General features: G+C 42.4%; 1 protein-coding gene across 8 annotated transcripts in view; it reads left to right on the top strand.

Moving 5' to 3' along the window:
- The window catches only part of DNMBP (dynamin binding protein), a 111,104-nt gene that overhangs the window by 59,225 nt on the left and 31,028 nt on the right, over positions 1–20,851 (top strand). The window contains exon 1 of one of the 8 annotated variants that reach the window (XM_033425776.2): positions 1,101–2,920. The exons of 6 other annotated variants lie outside the window; for them this stretch is intronic. In XM_033425776.2, coding sequence (XP_033281667.1) covers positions 1,753–2,920 — 1,168 coding nt within the window. In that variant the 5' untranslated portion in view covers positions 1,101–1,752. Of the gene's footprint in view, positions 1–1,100; positions 2,921–9,948; positions 10,036–20,851 lie in introns of those variants that run through there. One more of the 8 variants, XM_033425777.2, reaches the window with a different exon arrangement.

Genomic DNA, 20,851 nt, shown 5'->3' with positions numbered 1-20,851 from the left:
TCTCTAGTTGCAGCGAGCAGGGGCTACTCCTCGCTGCAGTGTGCGGGCCTCTCACTGCGGTGGCCTCCCCCGTTGCGGAGCACGGGCTCCAGCTGCGCAGGCTTCATTAGTTGTGGCACGCAGGCTCAGCAGTTGTGGCACACGGCCTAGTCACTCGGCGGCATGTGGAAACCTCCCGGACCAGGGCTCGAACCCACGTCCCCTGCATTGGCAGGCAGACTCCCAACCACTGCGCCACCAGGGAAGACCAACATCTCATTATTGATAAAGCATATAACCCTGGTCTCCTTAGGGTACTTTACATTGTTTCACAAATAGGGATTAGATAAAAGTTCAAGGATACTTGATAGATGACCAGATAGCTAAAAGAGTAATCTTACTAAAGACTCTCTTAGCATGTCACTCCCCTATTCAGAAACCTTCAGTGACTCTTTATTATCCATTGAATAAAATAAGTGGCATTCGAGTCCCTTGGGATCTGCTGCAACCTACCCCTCCAGCATGATCCCTGTTACTTATTCTTCAGAGTGTTCCCCGTTACCTAGTTCTCCATATGTGGAAAGTCTTTGGAAACCCTGCTTATGCTTGAAGGCACAGCTCAAATGCTACCACTTCCATGAAACCTCCAGTTGTCCTACCAGGGACTTCTGCTTTGTTGCCATTGCCATTTGTGTTTGTCAAAGCACTTTTCACATGCAATCTTACTTTATAGTGTGTTGCTCCTGCATGGTAAGAGACAGAGACCAACTTCATCCTTTTCTCTTCCACAGTGCTTCACATAAAATAATCTAATGTTTGATGAATTCAAAATGGTATTTTTATACCCACCTTTCTGATTTCCAGCCTCATTCTCCAGTTCCTAAATATGCTGTATGAATTAGATAGGAAAGAGATTTAGGAGGTGAATGGTTTTGATGCTTCTCTGGCATGACAAGTATCAAGGAAAGTGTGAAAGCATATATAACTGTATTCCTCTGGGAAAGAGTCTTTACACTATAAAATTCCATACGCCAGATCAGAATAAAAGACGTACTTTTTCCTTCCTGAGTGGGATAAGCCAGTGTGTCTGCAGACAGGAGCTGGAACAGCTTGTGATTTGAGTATACACTAATGGGTAACCTGAATCCCATAAAAGCAAAGCTCTCAAAGGCGGAAGAGTCCTGCCGCTGACTAAAGGGAAGGGGAATCCCGAAGAGTTTCAGATGTCCAAGGAGAGTAGAAAGCCAGACTGGGAGGACAGGTAGTGGAGGTCCCGTTTGAGCTGCACATGAAAGCATTTATTCGTACCCCTGATTGATTACTAAAGGATTAAAGAGGCAGATGAGACTGTTACATGATCTTACCTCGGGCTTTTAAGGGGGCTCTTTCTCTTTCACTCTGCTTTTTCTGCAAAAAAAATGCTTCTTACCTTCAGCTCATAAAGCAGCCAAGCCAGTTTGACCAGCTTGAGGGAAACACCAAACAAAGCTGCCAACTCCAATCACATGAAGGCTAGTTACTAATTACCTTCTGGGCTCCCTGGGGAAAGATAGAGCAGCCCACTGATTGGATCCTGAGGTCGAAATAACCTCACATCTCCCCGTGCTCCAACTGGAGTCGGAAGAAGAACGTTTAAAGGGCTTTGGGAGACATTTTAAGACACTTTAAGAAGGACAGATTCAGGCTTAGGCTACACTGCACCTGTCCACATCTCCGTTCAACCCAGGTCCATGGAAGAGAGCGATAAAGCGTGTGTCTTTGAGCACAGTGAATATGTGTGAAACCCATGAGATGAGGAAAGAAAGAGAACTGGAGGAGAAAGGGCACTGGAGCTCCAGCTGGGAGTATGAAGATTGCAGAAGTCTACAGAAAAGGGACCTTACAGCGCTGGATGGACTTTACAGAGAAGGTGACTTGGATTCCAGATACCAGGCCACAGGGCAGAATCAACCTTACAGAAAAAGGCATTGTGGATACTGGGATTTTGAGCAGAGTGAACCAAGCTATATGGACAATGAGGAATCAAAGGAAAGTAGAAAGGACTGTATGCACCACGGAAGTGTGACTCCAGGCTGTAATGATTGTAAGAATTCAGAAAACGTAGATTATGGGAATCCGAACCCTGCGACTAAGGATGATTGGTTTGCAGGAAGCCCAGATGTAACCTGGAAAGCTGGAGGATGTGGGGAGACGAATGGCTGCGTAAATCGTAAGGATCTGAATCATAATCCTGAGGACTCTAAAGAAACTGGACAGTGGACTGGCTACAGGGGTCTGGATGATTCTGTGGAGAATTTTGGTCAACCTCAAAACCGGCATATAGACCGCAGGAATTTTAATTACAATCTTGAGGATTGTAAAGAAACTGATTTTTATTATAGAGACCCCAATGATTTATATCATGTTCCTGGGAATTATACTAATGGTCAGTCTGTGGACTTCCCAGACTTGAGTGGTGTCAGTGAAGGTAATGAATTTGTCAAATACTGTGACAGGGACAGGAATGTTTATCAAAATGATAAAATCGATCTCAAAGTGAAGACTCATGCCGGGGATCAGAGTAATTTTGATATGGAGAATAGAGGCTCTGATACTCTGTTTGCAAACTGTGAATATAAATTTCAGAATTACAGAGGAACAGCTTCTCTCCACCAAATGAAGACTTTGGAGTGTAATGGCATTGACAGACAAGGAATGATGGCACCTGGGAGCAGAGGGGTCATCCCGGAGGGTCTGCGGAATCAATGGACCGGGGGCAACCAAGGAGAACATCATCGTGGCATTCCTTGGGGCAATTCATTAGAGAAGAATAGCTGGCATTTAGAGGAAGAGAGAAAATTAAATGGCCCGGAGACTTGGAAAAGGAATAGCCGCTTCCGCAGCACAGCACCCAGCACCCTGAGATGCTCAGAATTTGTGCAAAACAGGAAGAGAGCCCAAGGTATGAACTCAGCCAGACTTCTTAGAGGATAAGACCTGGAAATAGTAAAAGGGGTGATGGTTCTACCAGGTACCGGGTACATTTGTATACTTAAGGAACCTGGCCCCCAAAATTCTTATTAAGTGTATCTTGAGTGAGAACAGCCTTAGAGATTTAATTCTTCTGGGTGGGACATCACAGAGCGAGAGTGTGCATAGTGCTGTAAATTTGTGACATGGCTTTGAAAATCAGACTGTTGTCATGGGAACTCTCCTTTACCTTTCTTGGTTTTTGTCAGGGTCTCTAATCCCAGGTATCTTTCCCTTTTTACTTTAATATCTTTTGTTTGTCTTATGGAGACGGCAAGTCCTTTACCAGGGCACCAAGTGAAAATTTATTTTCCTGGCGTGTTCTTTCTCTCAATCCCTGCACTTTAGACATTAGGGGGAAAGAAACCTTAACTTGTTTTATAGTTTGTTCATTCCTTGACATTCAGGAATCTTAAGTGAATGGTGAGCACTAAAACCCTTGTGGAAATGAGAAGATTATTTATATTCTTCATGGTGCTTTGTACATGTTAGGTATTCAGATGGCTTCATCTCACTGAGCTTTAACTAAGGTATCTGTAAAATGGGGATATTAAGAGTCTTTTATCATTAGAGTTTCTTTCTTTCTTGCCAGTTTGTCTTCTCTTCTCCAGGTCTCAAATGAACTATGTTTATTTTATTTTGTTGTTGTTCCTGTTAAGTCTTGAATTTTTTTTTTTTAATATGTGTTATACTCATGCCAAACAGACTTTCTGGTTTTGGCCAATTTGGGGGGAGTCCAGCATATGATGAGAGGAGAAGGATTAGAGTCAGAAAATGTGAACAATCTGGAAAATCCATGTCACACCTTCCTCCCAAGTGAAGCTTTCTCATCCAGGTCTCCTTCAGAATAGGCCCACCAGTTAGATTTGTGGTGGGGGCCACTGAAAACATAAGTCCCTGGTGTGATCCTGGAACTGCCAGTGGTTTATCCAGTGGTCTTTCAACACAGGCTTGACTTAACTTGAATTTCCAGGGCACCATTTTGGACAAAGCAGGCTTTCTACCTGTATTTATAAAGATAAAAATGAAACCCGGCTTTAGTTGGGAGGCTGAGATATTTAGCAGCTAGGTGTTTTTTCCTAGGTGCATTTTTGCTCTGAAATGATAGGGATTGGATGACTTCTAAATTCCTTCCAGCTCAAAAAAAAATCTGATTCTGTGATTCCTTAGGTTAGTTTTTGCATTGTTCTTTTTCCCTTCCCCCACAGCCGTTCCTTAGATGAACTTTGTTTCCTATCTTTAGTTCCTTATTGTCTTAAGCCTCCTAATTGTGTTTATTCTGTTTGACTTAGGAGTCAAACCCTTCTCTCTGGAGTGTTGTAATATGCCCTATGAGCTCTCTGAAATCAGCTCAGTTCCACTTTATACCATTTCCATTTTTACAACTCTCTCTCTACTTGAGGACTTAACTAACTTTTGATAGTATATTCATATTGACACCCCTTTTTATACCGCATAGTATATTCATATTGACACCCCTTTTTATACTGCTAATATCCTCCTTGACTTGTAACAAAATCTTAGTCTGTCCCAGAGATCTTTTTGTTTTCTAATGTTCTTTGCTAGCTGTTTTACAGCACATGTGCCACTGCCCTTCCTGAAAGTTACACAGTTACAACAGTTAATTACAGAAAGGAAACAAGCTTTGGAGTTGGTCTTCTGCCTTGAATGCACATCTCAGCTCCACCATTTACTAATAGTGTAACTTTAGAGGAATTACTTAGCTTCTCTGAGCTTTGGATTTCTTATTTGTAAAATGAAGATGATCATACCTGTCTCATAGTGAGATAATATAAATAAAACACTTAATTACATGTCTGGGACATAGTAGGTGCTCATAAGTTATGATTTCTTCATCTTTTATCTACCCACCTCTCATCCCCCTTACAAATCCTTCCGCTACCCCAATTGTCACTGCATGGTCCCCGCCCTGCTGAGATCCAGACTGACCCCCCCTCCCCCAACTGGACAGACATCTGCCCTCGCACCCTGTGTTTGCAGGTATAATTACCCAAGTGGAATGCCCGTGCCTTCCTCTCCCCCACTCTTCCCCACCCTCCACCTGCTGCATCTGAGAGACAAAGCGCTGTTCAGTGCCTGCTCCTCGACCATCTCCCAGGCTAGAAACCAAGTTGTTCTGCCAGGGTTTTTCCTTCCCCTCACCTTTCTTATCAGTTTCTCCTGTGAAGGCCTCAAGCTTAGATTTTTGTTAGGGCAGGTTTGTTATGGTTTTGCCCTTAGTCCTAGGGTATGGCTCCTGGGAGGTGGGCCTTACTCCTAAGGTGCGGCTCTGCAGAGGTTTCTAAGTGGAACACTGGACATATTTATTGAACTTCCTGATTCGAAGGGACTCAGATTTCAAACTGTCTTCCCAGCTGCAGAGAGTTCTGAATATCTGCAGGGCTCTTTAGCCTCCAGCTGTTATTGCTTTCTGCTGGGTTCCCTGGAGTCTCATCACTGCATGCACAGTTCAAGGATTTGAAGGGAATTTCTGCATAGATTTTGGGGCTGTCCTCTCTGCAGCGTACTCTTTTGCAGGATTTCTCCCTTAACATCAAGCCACTTCAGAGCCCCAGAACCTTTTTGACTCTGCAGCCCAGTAAGATTACCACTTGCTGGCTCTCAGTTTTTGCTTTATTCTCCAGCATGCTGAAAGACTAGGGATTGCCTTGGGGTAGGGGGAGGAGGTATCAGGTAAATAGGGATCTTACCTAGTTTTCCAGCCATGTTTCGAGTCGTATCCCCTCCAGTTTCTGGCTGCTTTTGGTGGCTTTCTAGTGTCTTCACACAGTTATTTTTTTAAAAAAAATTCTTGTCCAGGGGGCTTCCCTGGTGGCGCAGTGGTTGAGAGTCTGACTGCCGATGCAAGGGACACGGGTTCGTGCCCCGGTCCGGGAAGATCCCACATGCCGCGGAGCGGCTGGGCCTGTGAGCCATGGCCGCTGAGCCTGCGCGTCCGGAGCCTGTGCTCCGCAACAGGAGAGGCCACAACAGTGAGAGGCCCGCGTATGGCAAAAAAAAAAAAAAAAAATCTTGTCCAGAGTTGCTAATAATTTTCAGTAGGGAGGTTAGTACAATGTAGGTTACTCTACCATTACTAGACCAAAAGTCAACACTAGGATTTTACACTTGCTAATAACATAAATAGTTTTGATGGGAAGGGGACCTGGTGCTTCAAATTCCATGTTAACTAGGTTAATTTAAGTGATATTATGATATCTAAATGAAGAACTCTTACAGAGAGAAATAGGAAGCTGGAATTCAGATGTGAGTTAAGGCTAATGGTTCAAGATTGGAAGGCTACAACACAAAATCCTCTTATATTATTACTAGAAGGAACCTGACATTTCAACAAGTCTAGTATTTTATACATGTGGGTAACCACCCGTGATTGGGTTTTGAAGTCTATTTAGTGGGTTATAACTAGCATTTTTTGAAAAATAAAATAGAAATGAATAGAAAGTTTCAAGTACATCTCATGTAGTAAAAGTAAGCATGTAATACTTCTGAGTGTGTGTATATACACATACATACATGGATTAGATAAATGTATGTATGTATCTACTGAACCACAATGTAAAATGTGAGTCACAGTGTGAAAAAATACTTAAATCCAACTCACTCAGTTTATAAATGAAGAGACAGAGCTCAGAGAAGTTGAACCGTGTGGCCAAGGTAACTGGTCGATCCTTAGACCAGGAATAGAAACTGGGTCTCTTGATGCCCAGACCAGTGCTTTTACTACAGCACCACAGTTAAAGCCAGAAGTGCAGGTTTAGGTTCATTTCAAATAAATGAACGTAGAAGAGCAGAAAAGTATTGTGTTATGGGAGCCAGAGAAGGGCTTCGAATGGAGTGGGTTCAACTGTGTTACATGCGGCAAAGCTATGAGAGGATGTCTTCTAAGTAAAGACCATTGGGACATGAGGTGAGGAATAGGAGCAACAGAGATACAAGGCATATTACAGGGAGTTTAGGAGGGAAGTGGTGATGAGGGATATATAGTCATCTCTTGGTATCTGTATCTGTGAGGGGTTGGTTCCAAGACCAACACCCTACCCCCACCTTCACACCCTTGCAGATACCAAAATCCACAGATGCTCAAGTCCCTTCGATAAAATGGCATAGTATTTGCAGGTAACCTAATGCACATCCTCCCATATACTTTAAATCATCTCAATTACTTATAATACCTAATACTCTGTAAATGGTTGTAAATGCAGTGTAAATGCTGTTTAAACAGTTGCCAGTGTAGCAAATTCAAGTTTTGCTTTGGAACTTTCTGGATTTTAAAAATATTTTCGCTCTGCAGTTAGTTGAATCGGCAGAGGCAGAGCCTGTGGATACAGAGGGCCTACTGTAAAAGCGGTTCCTTAAAAGTTTGGACAGTAATTGCAGTGGAGCAAGAAAATCTTGTTTTGTTTTTCTCCCAAGATGAAAACCTGCGCAGATTTGAAGGCACTTTTCCCAGTGTTACACAGATAGTTCAAAGTTTTTAAGACTCTCAGAGTCAAGGTTTCTTTTCATTGCAAGTATGTGAATATATCTCTATAGCTACAGTCTGTATTCAGACTATTGGAATAAAATATCTGCCAGTCAATCCAAGACATTAGCTTTTTTTTCTTTTAATATTTATTTACTATTTATTTGGTTGCATTGGGTCTTACATGTGGCACACGGGGTCTTCATTGTGGCATGCGGGATCTTTCATTGTGGCACACAGGCTTCTCTCTAGTTGTGGCATGTGGGCTCCAGAGCATGGGGGCTTAGTTGCCTCACAGCATGTGGGATCTTAGTTCCCTGACCAGGGATTGAACCACATCCCCTGCATTGGAAGGCAGATTCTTAACCACTGGGCCACAAGGGAAGTCCCCAAGGCATTAGCTTTGTATCCTTCTTAATTTTATAGGCTGCTTACAAGCCATGAGTATAGCAGGTGCCAAGAGGTCTCTGCCCCTCCAGATACCAGGGGCCTGCTTCTAGGAATTAACTAGGCAGTAACAAAAGTTCAGCAGAATGAACTGTGGCATTTCATCATCAGCAGTAGTAATAGTGGTACCACTTTAATTTACATGCTTTACAGTTTTCAGAGCCCTTTTTGCAGCTTTTATTCTAATTTGGTTCTGTTTTAACAAACATGAGCCATTCATGTATCTTTATCTAACAAATTTACTGAGTACCAAACACTGTACTATGTTCTGGTTAGACAGAAACGACCTTAAGACCCTGAGGAGGGCTAAGGCTGTTGTTGTAGTACAAGTGGACTGACGCCAGGTACCCCGTGGACCAGCTGTTCGCTTTCTCTGTATCCCTCTCTCACAGGCCATCTTTCCTCAAGATGTTTTTGCTGTTCTCTGAGCCTCTGCCTTGATCTTCTCTAACCACAGACCAACACTTTCCACTTATATTTTCTACTCCTTCACTAGATTGCACATAACCATAGTTGTCCCAACACTCTCTGGGGCATTCTTGCAGCTTCTGCCTCTGTTCTATCTAATCTGCCTGGTAGTTTTCTTTTTTTTTTTTTTGCGGTACGTGGGCCTCTCACTGTTGTGGCCTCTCCCGTTGCGGAGCACAGACGGGACGTGCAGGCTCAGCAGCCATGGCTCACGGGCCTAGCCACTCCGTGGTATATGGGATCTTCCCGGACCGGGGCGCGAACCCGTGTCCCCTGCATTGGCAGGCGGACTCTCAACCACTGCGCCACCAGGGAAGCCCTGCCTGGTAGTTCTTAATTCAAATTCCCAGGAGAGAGTATAATTGACTCAGCTTGAGTTTTTTAGTTAGGCCTCATCATATGAATTAACCGTTCATTGATTAGGTATCCATCCGTGGTCCAAATGGCAGTAGTGAAGGCTGGGATGGGGAATCGCCTAGCTTAAATCAGAGCTCTAGGGACTGTTGAGGTGTCGATTTGGTATGTAGAGGGCTCTGGAGGCGGCAGGCTTTCTGAGGCTTGGCGAGCTCAGCCCCAGCATTTGGAAATGGGTGGAGATATCTTTTGGTTGTCACAATGGCAGGGTGCAGGGGACTACTTGCATTTATGAGGCAAGGACCAGGGACACTAAATGTCTTCAGGGTGTAGGGCCATCCTACACAGTGAAGAATTGTTCTGCCCCAAATGCAAGCCGTGTCCCTAATGAGACATTGGATAAGATGAGTAAGACTTGTGCCTGCCTTCAGGAACTCACAGTTTTAAACAGAAAGCAGCATATAAGCAAATGATTCAAATACAATTTTATAACTGCAATAAGAAGAACTATTAGGTACCTTCCCCCACCTTGGCCCTGCTACCTGTGTAACTTTGTATAAATTATTTATTGTCTCTATGCTGCAGTTTCCTCATCAACAAAACCAGATAATGTACGTACATGATAGTATTATGAGGAATAGGTGAGTTTATAGATGTGCAAATATTCAGAATAGTGCAACAGAGCCTGGCACATAGTAAATGCTAAATAAACATGAGCTGCTATCATCATCATCATCATCAATCATACTATACCAGCACATAGATCCCATATCCCCTTTGAATGCAGTTCAACAGGTGTTTATTAACTAGTGTTTGTACTTAGCACTGTACCAAGCATTGGGGTATCCAGGGAAGGATACCTCCCCCTGACCCCTCCCCATCACGGGAGTTTATAGATCAGTTGAAGAGACAAAATGTAAAAATATGAATAATTAAATAAAGTAGAGAAGTATCTAGCATAGACAGTTAATGCTATGGACAATCAGAAGAGGAATAGCTCAGTTTTTACTTGAGTTAATGGAAAAGTCTTTAGGAAGATGTTTGAATTTGAGCTAAAGCTTAAAGGAGTAGTGGGGTTGAGATAGGAAGAGAGAAGCAAGGAGAAAATTCCCAGCTGGGGAAAGCCTATGAGCAAAGATGCAGAGTTGTGGTGACAAAGAGGAACACGGTGTGGGGAAGAACTAGCGTATTGAAATCTTACAAACCAGATGGGAGTTTGGACCAGAACCTGAGGAAGGAGTCAGAGCTGGACCTGCACGTGGTGATTCACCCTCTGAGACGTGATCACTGACACTGTGAGTGGATGACTTCTCTGAGGATGGGAATGGCTGGGGAAAGCACAAGCGTCTGAGAACTGGGCTTAGGGGGCGCCCACAGTGTGGGACAGGAGGAGGGGGGAGGGCAGAAGAAAACCGGAGGGCATAGAGTAGGAGAGAATGGCCAACACTTTCAGATGCTGCAGGGAAGTCAAGGATGATGCCGTGGGTTTGTTGAGGTTATCGGTTGACTAAAAAGGCAATATTACTGGAATATAGTGATGACACAGAATTAATTGCAAAGGATTTAGATGGGGGAGGGAGGTCATAGAGGGAGGGCATGAAGACCACTCTTTCAAGACCTTGCATAGAAAGCATCAAAGAGGTGTGACTGTGGCTGAGGGGGGCACAGAGTTGAACAAAGTTTTCGTGTATTTACTTTTTAAAATCAGATGTCAGTGCTTGTTTGAAGATAGATGAGTAGGTAGGAAGCAAAGGAGAGGGAATGAGAAAATATGTGGAGGCAAAAGGAAATAAATGAAGGGCCCTATTTTGTCAAGAGTTGGGAGATAATCGAAGCTTTAGAGAAAGTAAGGCGGTCCTGCCTACTGGGATCATGTGTGGTAGTCTCAGTAAGCTAGACTGTCTGCTTTCTCCACAAGCTGTTACCTACATTATTTTTATGTAATGTTTCATCATCGATAAAGGAATATTGCTCTGGGAAGATCCCAGGTCTCTGTAAAAGCAAAAAGATAACCAGGAAAGGCAAGAAATTGAGGTAGGATAGGAAGAGGCAGTATTCTAGGGCATTGTCATTCCTGTGGACCTGAGGATGTTGAAGCGGGGGCAGTGGGAGGGGGGAGAATTCAAGCAGCTAACTTGCAGTGCCGTGGCAGGCCCAGCCTTCAAAGGAATGTTGGGCTGGGAGCTCAGAAACTTGACACTCCCACCCTAACACAGAGTTTTCCAATTTGATATTTCCTGAGAAACCAGAAAGTGCCCGAACTGTGTAAACATCAGGCTGTCAAGTCACAGGGGTGTGACAGTGCAAGGCAAGTCATTTCTGGTGGGAAGATACACATTTGTGTGCATGGCCGCACAGCAGGGAGCTGGGCTAGATTCTAGATCACGGACCTCATTCCATGGTGTCAAGAAACCCCTTCAAATCATAAGCTGAGAGGAGGCAAACAGATGAAATATATTGCATTTCGTTGAATCTAAAACACCATCTATTTTAAGACACTGAATAATTTATGTACCATTAGAAAGAAAGAAGAGGGAATTCCCCAGTGGTCCAGTGGTTAGGACTCAGTGCTCTCACTGCCAAGGGCCTGGGTTCAATCCCTGGTCCGTGGTTGGGGAACTAAGATCCCACAAGCAGAGTGGCATGGCCAAAAATGAAAAAAAAATTTTTTTTTAATAAAAATAAATAAGTTTAAAAAAATTTTTAAAAAGAAAGATTTCTAATTAGAAGCCTTTTTTAAAAACTAGTTCCTTTTAAAAATTAATTAATTAATTTTTATTTTTGGCTGCCCCAGGTCTTAGTTGCAGCACGTGGGCTTCTTAGTTGTGGCACACGGGATCTTCGTTGTGGCATGCAGGATTTTTACTTGCAGCATGTGGGCCCTTAGTTGCGTCATGTGGGCTCTTAGTTGCGGCATGCGTGCAGGATCTAGTTCCCCAAACAGGGATTGAACCCTGGCCCGCTGCATTGGGAGCGTGGAGTCTTATCCACTGGACCACCAGGGAAGTCCCTAGAAGACTTTAATTAACATGCTATTGATTGGAAAAGACATTTCCATTTCTGAAATGTTAAAATATGAAAAAGTGCGCATCTTAGCATCTACTGAAATATGGAGATGCTTCCACTTACCATTGACCTCGCAGCAATACTTAGACAAAAATTATTGTAGAATTCCTCTAGTCCTTTCCTCAGTGATTTGGAGATATGGAATTCAGTTTCCTCTGCTCTCCACCCTCTGTCCCTCAGGGGAAGATTGAAACCTTATCTACCCCAGTGTCATAGGTATGGCAGCTAAGTACTTAAGACAAACAAAAATTAGGATATTTAATGATTTTTTAAAATCTTTGCATAGTGTTTTTCATTACAATCATGCAGAACAATGTGTAGGGCACTCTAAATAATAATAATAATTGGTGCCTTCTCTTAAGTGCTGGTTGCTGTGCTACCTGCTGTAAATTAGGTACAGATTAGGTATGCAGAAAAGTTCAGTAGACTCTAATCTCCATGATGGCAGTGAAGGTGGTGTTTCCAGACCCTTACATAGCATACAGTAGGTACTCAATGAATATTTGTTATCCAGTGAAATATTCTATTTGAGGGCACAGAACATGTACATCAAAAGATAAATAGTAAGTATTATTTTGTGTTGTTACTCAAGAAGTAAAGTTTAGAGAAAAGAGTAATCCAAGGACTAGAGAAGCCTTCATCTAACTGGGCTAAAAGGACAGTAGGTAAGCAGAAAAGCACAGAGACAAGCTGAGCTTGTTATGTTCAAGGAATAATAAGGAAACAAATACTTAAAATATGTTGTGCTATGTTCCGTAATAGCACAGACCTCGGGGAGGGGAAGCGACTAACTGCCCAGGTTAGTCACTAAGTGACACACTAAGTGACACTCCTTGTGGAGCTAGTTAGAGACTAGTGTAGTTATACCAAACCAAGAGGAGTAAGTGAAGTAACAGAGTAGGAAAGTACATAAGATTTTAGAGCCTGGAAGTAACCAAAGAGGCTCAACTGCTCTGTTATACACACCTGGGAACAACAGCCCAGAGAGGCTGTGTAACATTTCAGGTAAGGTGGGGGCAGGGCTAGACCCCAGATCTTCTGACTTGTAGTCTGAGTACCTTAATTCACTGAGCCTGCTGCCCTCTCAAGATCTAGAAGCAGCTCCACATGTGTCCCTAGAAGTGGAAGCCAGGGGAGATACAGGGGAACAGAGTGACTATTGGGATGCCAAGAGCTCATTGAAGCCTGTACAGCATGAATGACTGGGGTCCCGGGGAAAACCCAATTTATGTTCCCTCATATTGAGGTTTTGTTTTTTTTCCCTAAGGTTTTTTTCCCTAGGTTTCAGCTAGAAAATAAGATAGTACTAACTGATATCCTAGGCTTAATCAGATTTTACCATAAAAATATTGGATCACACTTGGAAAGAATCCTTATTTTGAAAGACTGGGTTCACCCTTTTAAATTAATGTAACCAAAATACGTAATGCTTAAGTTCATTCTATTTTGTATTATTGTTTTGTTTCATGAATTTATGTCTAAGACCACCTAGTTTCACCCCACTTGGTTTGCTGTTCCTGAGGACCAGACAGATGAAATGACTTGCCTGAGACGGAAGAAAGCTTTAGAGGGCTTTTCAGCTTTCTGTACTTTGCCCCATCTCCTAGCAGTCTGCTTGGTAGCTCTCTATTCAATATTTTCATATATTTTTGTAATTAAAACTTTGAACGGGATTATAACTCAGATCAACTGGTTTTTGTTTTGTTTTGTACACAGTTCTAAAAGATACATAAAATGTGAGAACAAGTGGAAGGAATAAAAGTAAACTAATAGAAGCTGAAGAAAATCTGGTTTTCTAGAGTAGGGTAGAAAAATAACCAGAGGGTCCTGTTAATGAGCAAAATTTGAGACATCACTGTAATGTTATTATCAAAAATGGAAATACAGTGCAGGAAACAGCCACACTCATATCAAAAAGCCATGCAACCCAGAACAGGCCTTGACATTTGATGGAAAGCACCGGCTTGAGATGCTAGTTTTGAATAGTTATTAGCTGCGTGGTCTCAGGCAAGTCATTTCATTGCTTTTTGCTCTCATTTGAAAAATGAGAGCAATAATACCTTCCTTCAAGAGACCTGGTAAATAAAACATCAGATGTGTGTCTGAAAATAAAGTTTTCATGTAAAGTTTTATTGGCTGATTGTAATCAAAATTTGCTTATTAAACAGTGATGGTTTATTTCTAATTATTATTTTACAAAAACTGTCTTTGCCTTCTTGGTTATTTCACTTCTGCTGCCTAAAGATTCAACAATAATAATAACCTGATAGTTTTAAGCACCCTAACAGCACACCTTTCTAGGATTTGGTGAGTGTTCAAAAATGGTGCTTCAGAGGATCTAGTGTTAATTTCGCTATCCTGGCAGCATAAGAAGTTGCAGACTCTTGTACTCTGGGCACTTGACTCTTGTTTGCTCTTCTTTTAGAGGCCAGGGTAGGCCCTGGTAGAAGAAGGGGGAAATGGGTTTCCCGAGGTAGAAACCCTCCCAGCAGGGATTGTGCTGGATGGAGGCTACTTGCCAAAATAGGCAAGGCAGTCACTGAGCAAAAGGCACAGGGAAAGTTTTTTCAGTTACTGTTGAGATTTAGGACCAAAATATAAATGATTCTTCCCTGAAGTCTGGTGATCCGGGAAGAGTGTGCTCTGAGTCCTACAGAAAAGTCAGGGACCACAGTGCTGAAAGTTTAACATTGAGCAGGATAAACTTTCTCCAAATACAAGTAACATAGGTGCTGAAGGAAAAGAAGTGGTGGGGCTAGGTGGGCCGGCTGGAGTGATGTGGTCACATGGAAAACCAGGACTTAATGATCCCCTACTTGTCCTGGTGGGAATATGAACAAATTTACAAAGATCGCTTCCTCTCAGAGTTTTCTAGACAGATTGCTAAGCGGGTGGGGTTTTTTTTGCTTTTCTTATTAGACGAGCAAATTGTTATTTCAAGTGTTTTATTACCCATTTTCTTCAGCAGTTTGAAGGGATTAGGTCAGGAAAGAAATCTCAGATTATAAAAAAGTGAGGAAAGAATTTGAAAGGGATTTAACAGGGTAATTGAGAGAGGACTGAGTAGTAGAGTATTCTTGTTGTATAGCAAATGTTCTTTTTTCCACCTTATTATTTGTCATTTCAATATTATATGTTCACTAGAGGAAAACTAGAAAATACAGTAAGTTGAAAAGAAAAGAAAAAAATCAGAATTTTGTCACCAAGACTTTTTCATTTTCAAATATGTGCATTGAAAATATTTTTCCCTTTTTAACAAAATTGCAGTTCTTTCACAAGCTCTTTTGTAATCTTTTTCCATTTAACAACACACATGAGACAATGTTCTGTATTAATGAATATAAATCTGTATCTCAGTGGCTGTAATAGTATTCTGTTATGCAGATACACAGCAATTTATTTAACAGGCCCCTTTTGGGAGAAATTTTGGTGGTTTCTAAATTTTCTTTATGCGCTGATAAACATCCCTTCACTTGCACATAATTTCTGCCATAAATTGTCTGGAATACTATTGAATATTTACTCTGTATGACACTGCTAGATTTGATTCTGTCTGGGGGATTATTTATGTTATACTGAGTAGGGTTTTACAGCTATAATGATGTGAACATATGTATATGTGATTAAATACATAATTGTTCACAGTCTCAATGGTGGGTGACCTGTGGCTATACAGAGGTTAAGTGTGCTTTAAAATCACATCATTTTATCATTAGCTACCAGGTGGTCACCAAAACCCACAAGTAGATTTCCAGGTCACAGTTCCCAAGATTTGCCTGCCTGGAAAAAGCACTAGAGGCAGAGTAGCAATTGCAGGCTCTGGAGCCAGTGTGGGCTCACATCTTCCACATACTTGGCCAGTTACTGAATTTCTCTTCATTCATCAGTAGTGAGATGGGGTCGATAGTAGGATTGTGATGAGGGTTAAATAAGCCAGTATTTGTAAAGTGCCTGAACAATGCTTGACACATAGAGTAAGTGCCATATAAATATGTGGTAAAATTTAAAGTTAAAAAGAGCTCCATTCGATGGTGGAGGGAAGCAACAACCCGGGAGTTAGGCACCATCCAGTAAAGCCTCAGGAGTCAATGGTGCCATCCTAGTAGCAGTGGGATGGCTCTTTACCAAAAGTTCTTCTCTCAGATTGCTTAAAATTTCACTAGTAGAGATGAATCTTGGCTAGCATGACAGTTTGTCTTAAATTACTGGCAATACATTAACAGATTCTTGTGAGATTAAAAAGTACTGATTCAGCTCAAGTCCCCATTGATCCTTCTATCCCAAATCCCAGTTCCCTCTCTGAGGCAAAACTCGCTGAGAAGTGTAGTGTATTCTCTTCCCAGACCTTGTTCTGTGCACTTACATATTATATGTGTGTATATGGAAATATGTAGAGGTTTTTGCATGTTTTCTCTCCCTTTTTTCCTCTCTCCTCCTCTTTTTCCACCTTCTTTTTTTAAACAAAAATGGCACGTTGTTCGGCAACTTTCTTTTCCTCACTTTCTTTTAAAATGTAAATGTTTGTGAGCTGTGAGCATGGCTCCCAATTCCAGTGAATTACTCTGTGCTGTTCTTGCTGTCCTGGGACCAGCCTGGTAAGATCTGCATTCTGATGGCTTTAGGGTAAGGTACCTAGAGTACCAAGACCCGGGGTGGGGGTGGGGGGTGGCGGTGGTGAAATGAGGCCTGTGCCTGGCCAGGGAGAGGGACTGCCTGCCGAATGAGAGGTCCTAAGGGCAGAAAAGTAGACAAATGCTGCCCCCTTTACATCCTTGCCTCTTATCATAAGACTGCTTCCCTGAAAAGAGTATCCAAAAAAACACAATATGTAGCAAGGGGTAGGAAAAAGAGATAAAACTCGAGATTAAAAGCTCCTGAAGTGGGCTTCCATGGTGGCGCAGTGGTTAAGAATCCACCTGCCAATGCAGGGGGCACGGGTTCGAGCCCTGGTCTGGGAAGATCCCACGTGCAGCAGAGCAACTAAGCCCGTGTGCCACAACTACTGAGCCTGCGCTCTACAGCCCACGAGCCACAACTACTGAAGCCCATGCGCCTAGAGCCCGTGCTCTGCAACAAGAGCAGTGGAAGTGGAAGCCCATGCACTGCAAGGAAGAGTGAGCCCCTGCTCACTGCCACTAGAGAAAGCCCGCACGCAGCAACAAAGACCCAACGCAGCCAAAAATAAATACATTAAAAAAAAAAAAAAACCTGAAAAAACAACAACTCCTGAAGTGGAGTTGTGGCTGTTTTAGGACTAGGAAAGGAAAGCTAATAGGGAAAAGGCATTGAGTCTGAGCAGAGCTGGGCCCGCTCTTCTGCATCTCAGTCCAGGAATTGGAGAATTCCAGCTCCGTCCTTTAGAACAGGCCCTGTTGTGATAGCCTGGAGGACTCGGGACGATTCATATGTAAATATGGGAAAGCCTGGGGGAAATGCCTACCCTATTCAAAGGATTTTAGGGGGTTGTGGAGCATTCCAGAGCTCTGGGAAGATTCTGCTCTGCCTGCCAGCCCTTCCACCCGTGGGAACATTTGCACCAGAATTTTGGCGCTGCAGGTACGTTCCGGGGTTGCTGGAGCCTCACAAAAGCAGGTAGAACAGTTAGCTGCCTCATTCAAGTGCCGCTTGGGACCTCGCCGGGGTTCAAAGATTTTCCCCAGCAAAGACGGAGCCAGCTTTCAGAGGCAAGGGAAGAGTGAGCGGCTTTTCTCTTTAACTCTGCTTTGGAATGTGGTTGGTAGAGTTGTGGGAAGCTGCAGGTTAACTGAATCGCTTCCTAGGAACACTGAGGTATGAGCCTGGGACCATGCACTAACCTGAGGGGGTGAGGATATCTTGAGAAGGAGTGGAATGGGGACTTTGCGGGGGAGGGGATGGGGTGGGACAAAAGAAAAAAAACAACCCATCCCTAATTGCTTTATCACAGTAGTAAGTTTGTGCAGTCAGCCCCAGCTCCTAACGCCTCCCGGGCCGCCCTAGGAAGAAAGTGGGGCTAGTCTGCAACTTTTATTGTTAGGCTGGTACTGGGCCTCAGTTTCCTCCATGTGCTTCCGCATCCCCAGATTTTATTGTTCTTATAGAAAAGTGGAACTTTATGGTATCTGAACCATTTCTCCTCGGTGCATTTTACCTTAACCTGGTACAGGTAGCATTTTCTGGCCCGTTGTGGGAGAACTAACTTGTGTTGAGTAATTACCTTGTTTAATTTGCTCAACAGTTCTGCAGAACAGGTATTATTATCCTCATTGTATGTATGAGGACGTTGAGGCCCAGAGGTGAAAATGGACTTTCTCAGGGTTCCCCCAGTTAAAGAGTGAGGGAGTGCGCGATTCAAAGGCTTTCAGGGTGAGGGGCCCCCTCTCTCACTTTGGTGTCCCAGATAGTAAAATTGTTGATCATTTTTTCCCCCCTAGGGTATATTTGGAATAATGGAAAAACAATTTTACATTTGCAGCTATTTCAAGCCAGGTATTCCTAGTTTGATTTAATCCTTGAGTATTAATTCATGTGTGTGTGGAGCCTGGAGGTCACCTGCATCTTCAGAAGCACCTAGCATTTTGTTAAAACTGCAGATCCACCCAGATTTGCTGAATCAATCTCAGGGGTGGTGCCCAGGAAACACAATTTAGCAAAAACACCCCACAGGGATTTTTGATTGAGCTAAACTGTTCTCCTTTTTGTTTTTTAAAGTCTGTTCCAGAATTTATAAATCTACCTGCAGGGAAAAAATAGCATGCTGATATTTTAGAAGAATTGTTACCATTTTTCTCCTTTTAAATATAAATAAAAATCTAATTGTGTCTCTTAGGTTGTAAGTTGCTGACTTCTAATTGATGAGTGCTTGCTGGTATTTTATGCTTTCAAGTATTATAATTAATATAACTTTGATTCCTGAGAGATAATAGTTTCCAGGGAATTTTTAAGATTTGAAGCAAATAGGCCCTGACCTTTTTTTTTTTTTTTTTTTTGCGGTACACGGGCCTCTCACTGTTGTGGCCTCTCCCGCTGTGGAGCACAGGCTCCGGACGCGCAGGCTCAGCGGCCATGGCTCACGGGCCCAGCCACTCCACGGCATGTGGGATCTTCCCGGACCGGGGCACGAACCCGTGTCCCCTGCATCGGCAGGCAGACTCTCAACCACTGCGCCACCAGGGAAGCCCCGGCCCTGACCTTTTTAAATTGAGATTCCAGGCTAGAGAGGCAGAATGGTGCAGGATTAAGTGGATTTAAATACAGGATTTGGATTTAAATATATTTAGATTCAAATTCCAGAACTGCCATTTACTCATTACATAGGCTGGGACAAGTTGGTCAGTCTCTCAAAGGCTAGGTTTTCTTATCTGTTAAATGGGAATAGTAATACTACTTTAGAGTTTTGATGTGAATATTAAATGAGTTCAGGGACATAACTCGTAAAGCACCTAGCACGTGGTAGGAATTCAGTGAGTGTTCTCCCTTTCCAGAGCTTTTTAGTCCTGTGTTTAAGGTGAATTTCTCTTCTCAACTTACAGCTTCTGAAACCATATTTGGGACTGAAATTCTGTAGCTTTGAAATCACGAAGAAAATTTAAAATAAGGCCATTGAAAATCAATTTTTTGTACACTACAATTAATTTAATCATGATTTACTTAATTTCTGATGAAATAAGAGTTATGCTTGAAATTTTGTCATTCTACCAAAAAAAGAGAAATTTTCTAATTATGTCTTTTTAAGTTTTATTTTGAATAATATCAAATTTATAGAAAATTGCAGTGGTACACAGATCCTCCTTTATTCACATTTGCCAGTATTTAACATTATGCCATATTTTTGTTTTCATTTTCTCTCTCGCTCACTTTCTCCCTCTCTCTCTACACACACACACACACACACACACACACACACACACACACACACACACACTTTGTTTTCTTTACTGTTTGAGACTAGGTTGCATATATTATGCCCCTTAGTAAGTGTCAGTGTGTAATATGGATATTTTCATACATGACCACCATAGATGTGCCATGTCAGGAATTTTTTTATTAAAAAATTTTTTAATACAATTTTTAAAGGTTGCTTTCTATTCACAGTAATTCGAAAATATTGGCTGTATTCTCCGTGTTGTACAGTACATCCTTGAGCCTATCCTATACCCAGCAGTTTGTGCCTCCCACTCCCGCACCCTTTTATTGCCCCTCCCCGCCCACACTGGTAACCACTAGTTTGTTCTCTGTATCTGTGAGTCTGCTTCTTTTTTGTTATATTCACTAGTTTGTTGTATTGTTTAGATTCCACATATAAGGGACTTCCCTGGCAGTCCAGTGGTTAAGACTTGGAGATTCTAGTGCAGGGAGCGCAGGTTCAATCCCTCGTCAGGGAGCTAAGCTCCCATGTGCTGCATGGAGCGGCCAAAGAAAAAGATTCCACATATAAATGATATTATACAGTATTTGTCTTTGTCTGATTTATTTCACTTTGCATGATGCCCTCCAAGTCTATCAGTGTTACTGCAAATGGCAACGGTTTGTTCTTTTTTTATGGCTGAGTAGTATTCCATTGTGTGTGTGTATATGTATACACACCACATCTTCTTTATCCATTCATCTGTTGATGGACACTTAGGTTGCTTCCATGTCTTGGCTATTGTAAATAATGCTGCTGGGGGTGCATATATGCACTGGGGTGCATATATCTTTTTGAATTAGTGTTTTTGTTTTTTTCAGATATATACCCAGGAGTGGAATTGGTGGGTCATATGGTAGTTCTGTTTTTAGTTTTTTGAGAAACCTCCATACCGTTTTACACAGTGGGTACACCAGTTTACATTCCCACCAACAGTGTAGGAGGGTTCCCTTTTCTCCACATCTTTGCCAGCGTTTGTTATTTGTGTTCTTTTTGATCATAGCCATTCTGACAGGTATGAGTTAATATCTCATTGTGGTTTTGATTTGCATTTCCCTGTGATTAGTGATGTTAAGCATCTTTTCATATGCCGTCTGCATTCCCTCTTTGGAAAAATGTCTATTCAGTTCTTCTGCCCATTTTGAAATAGCGTTTTGGTT

Source organism: Orcinus orca, chromosome 14, assembly GCF_937001465.1.
Source record: "Orcinus orca chromosome 14, mOrcOrc1.1, whole genome shotgun sequence".
In the NCBI taxonomy this organism is placed as follows: Eukaryota; Metazoa; Chordata; class Mammalia; order Artiodactyla; family Delphinidae; genus Orcinus; species Orcinus orca.
The sequence above is the reverse complement of the archived record's forward strand: the minus strand, read 5'-3'. Positions and strand labels throughout refer to the sequence as shown.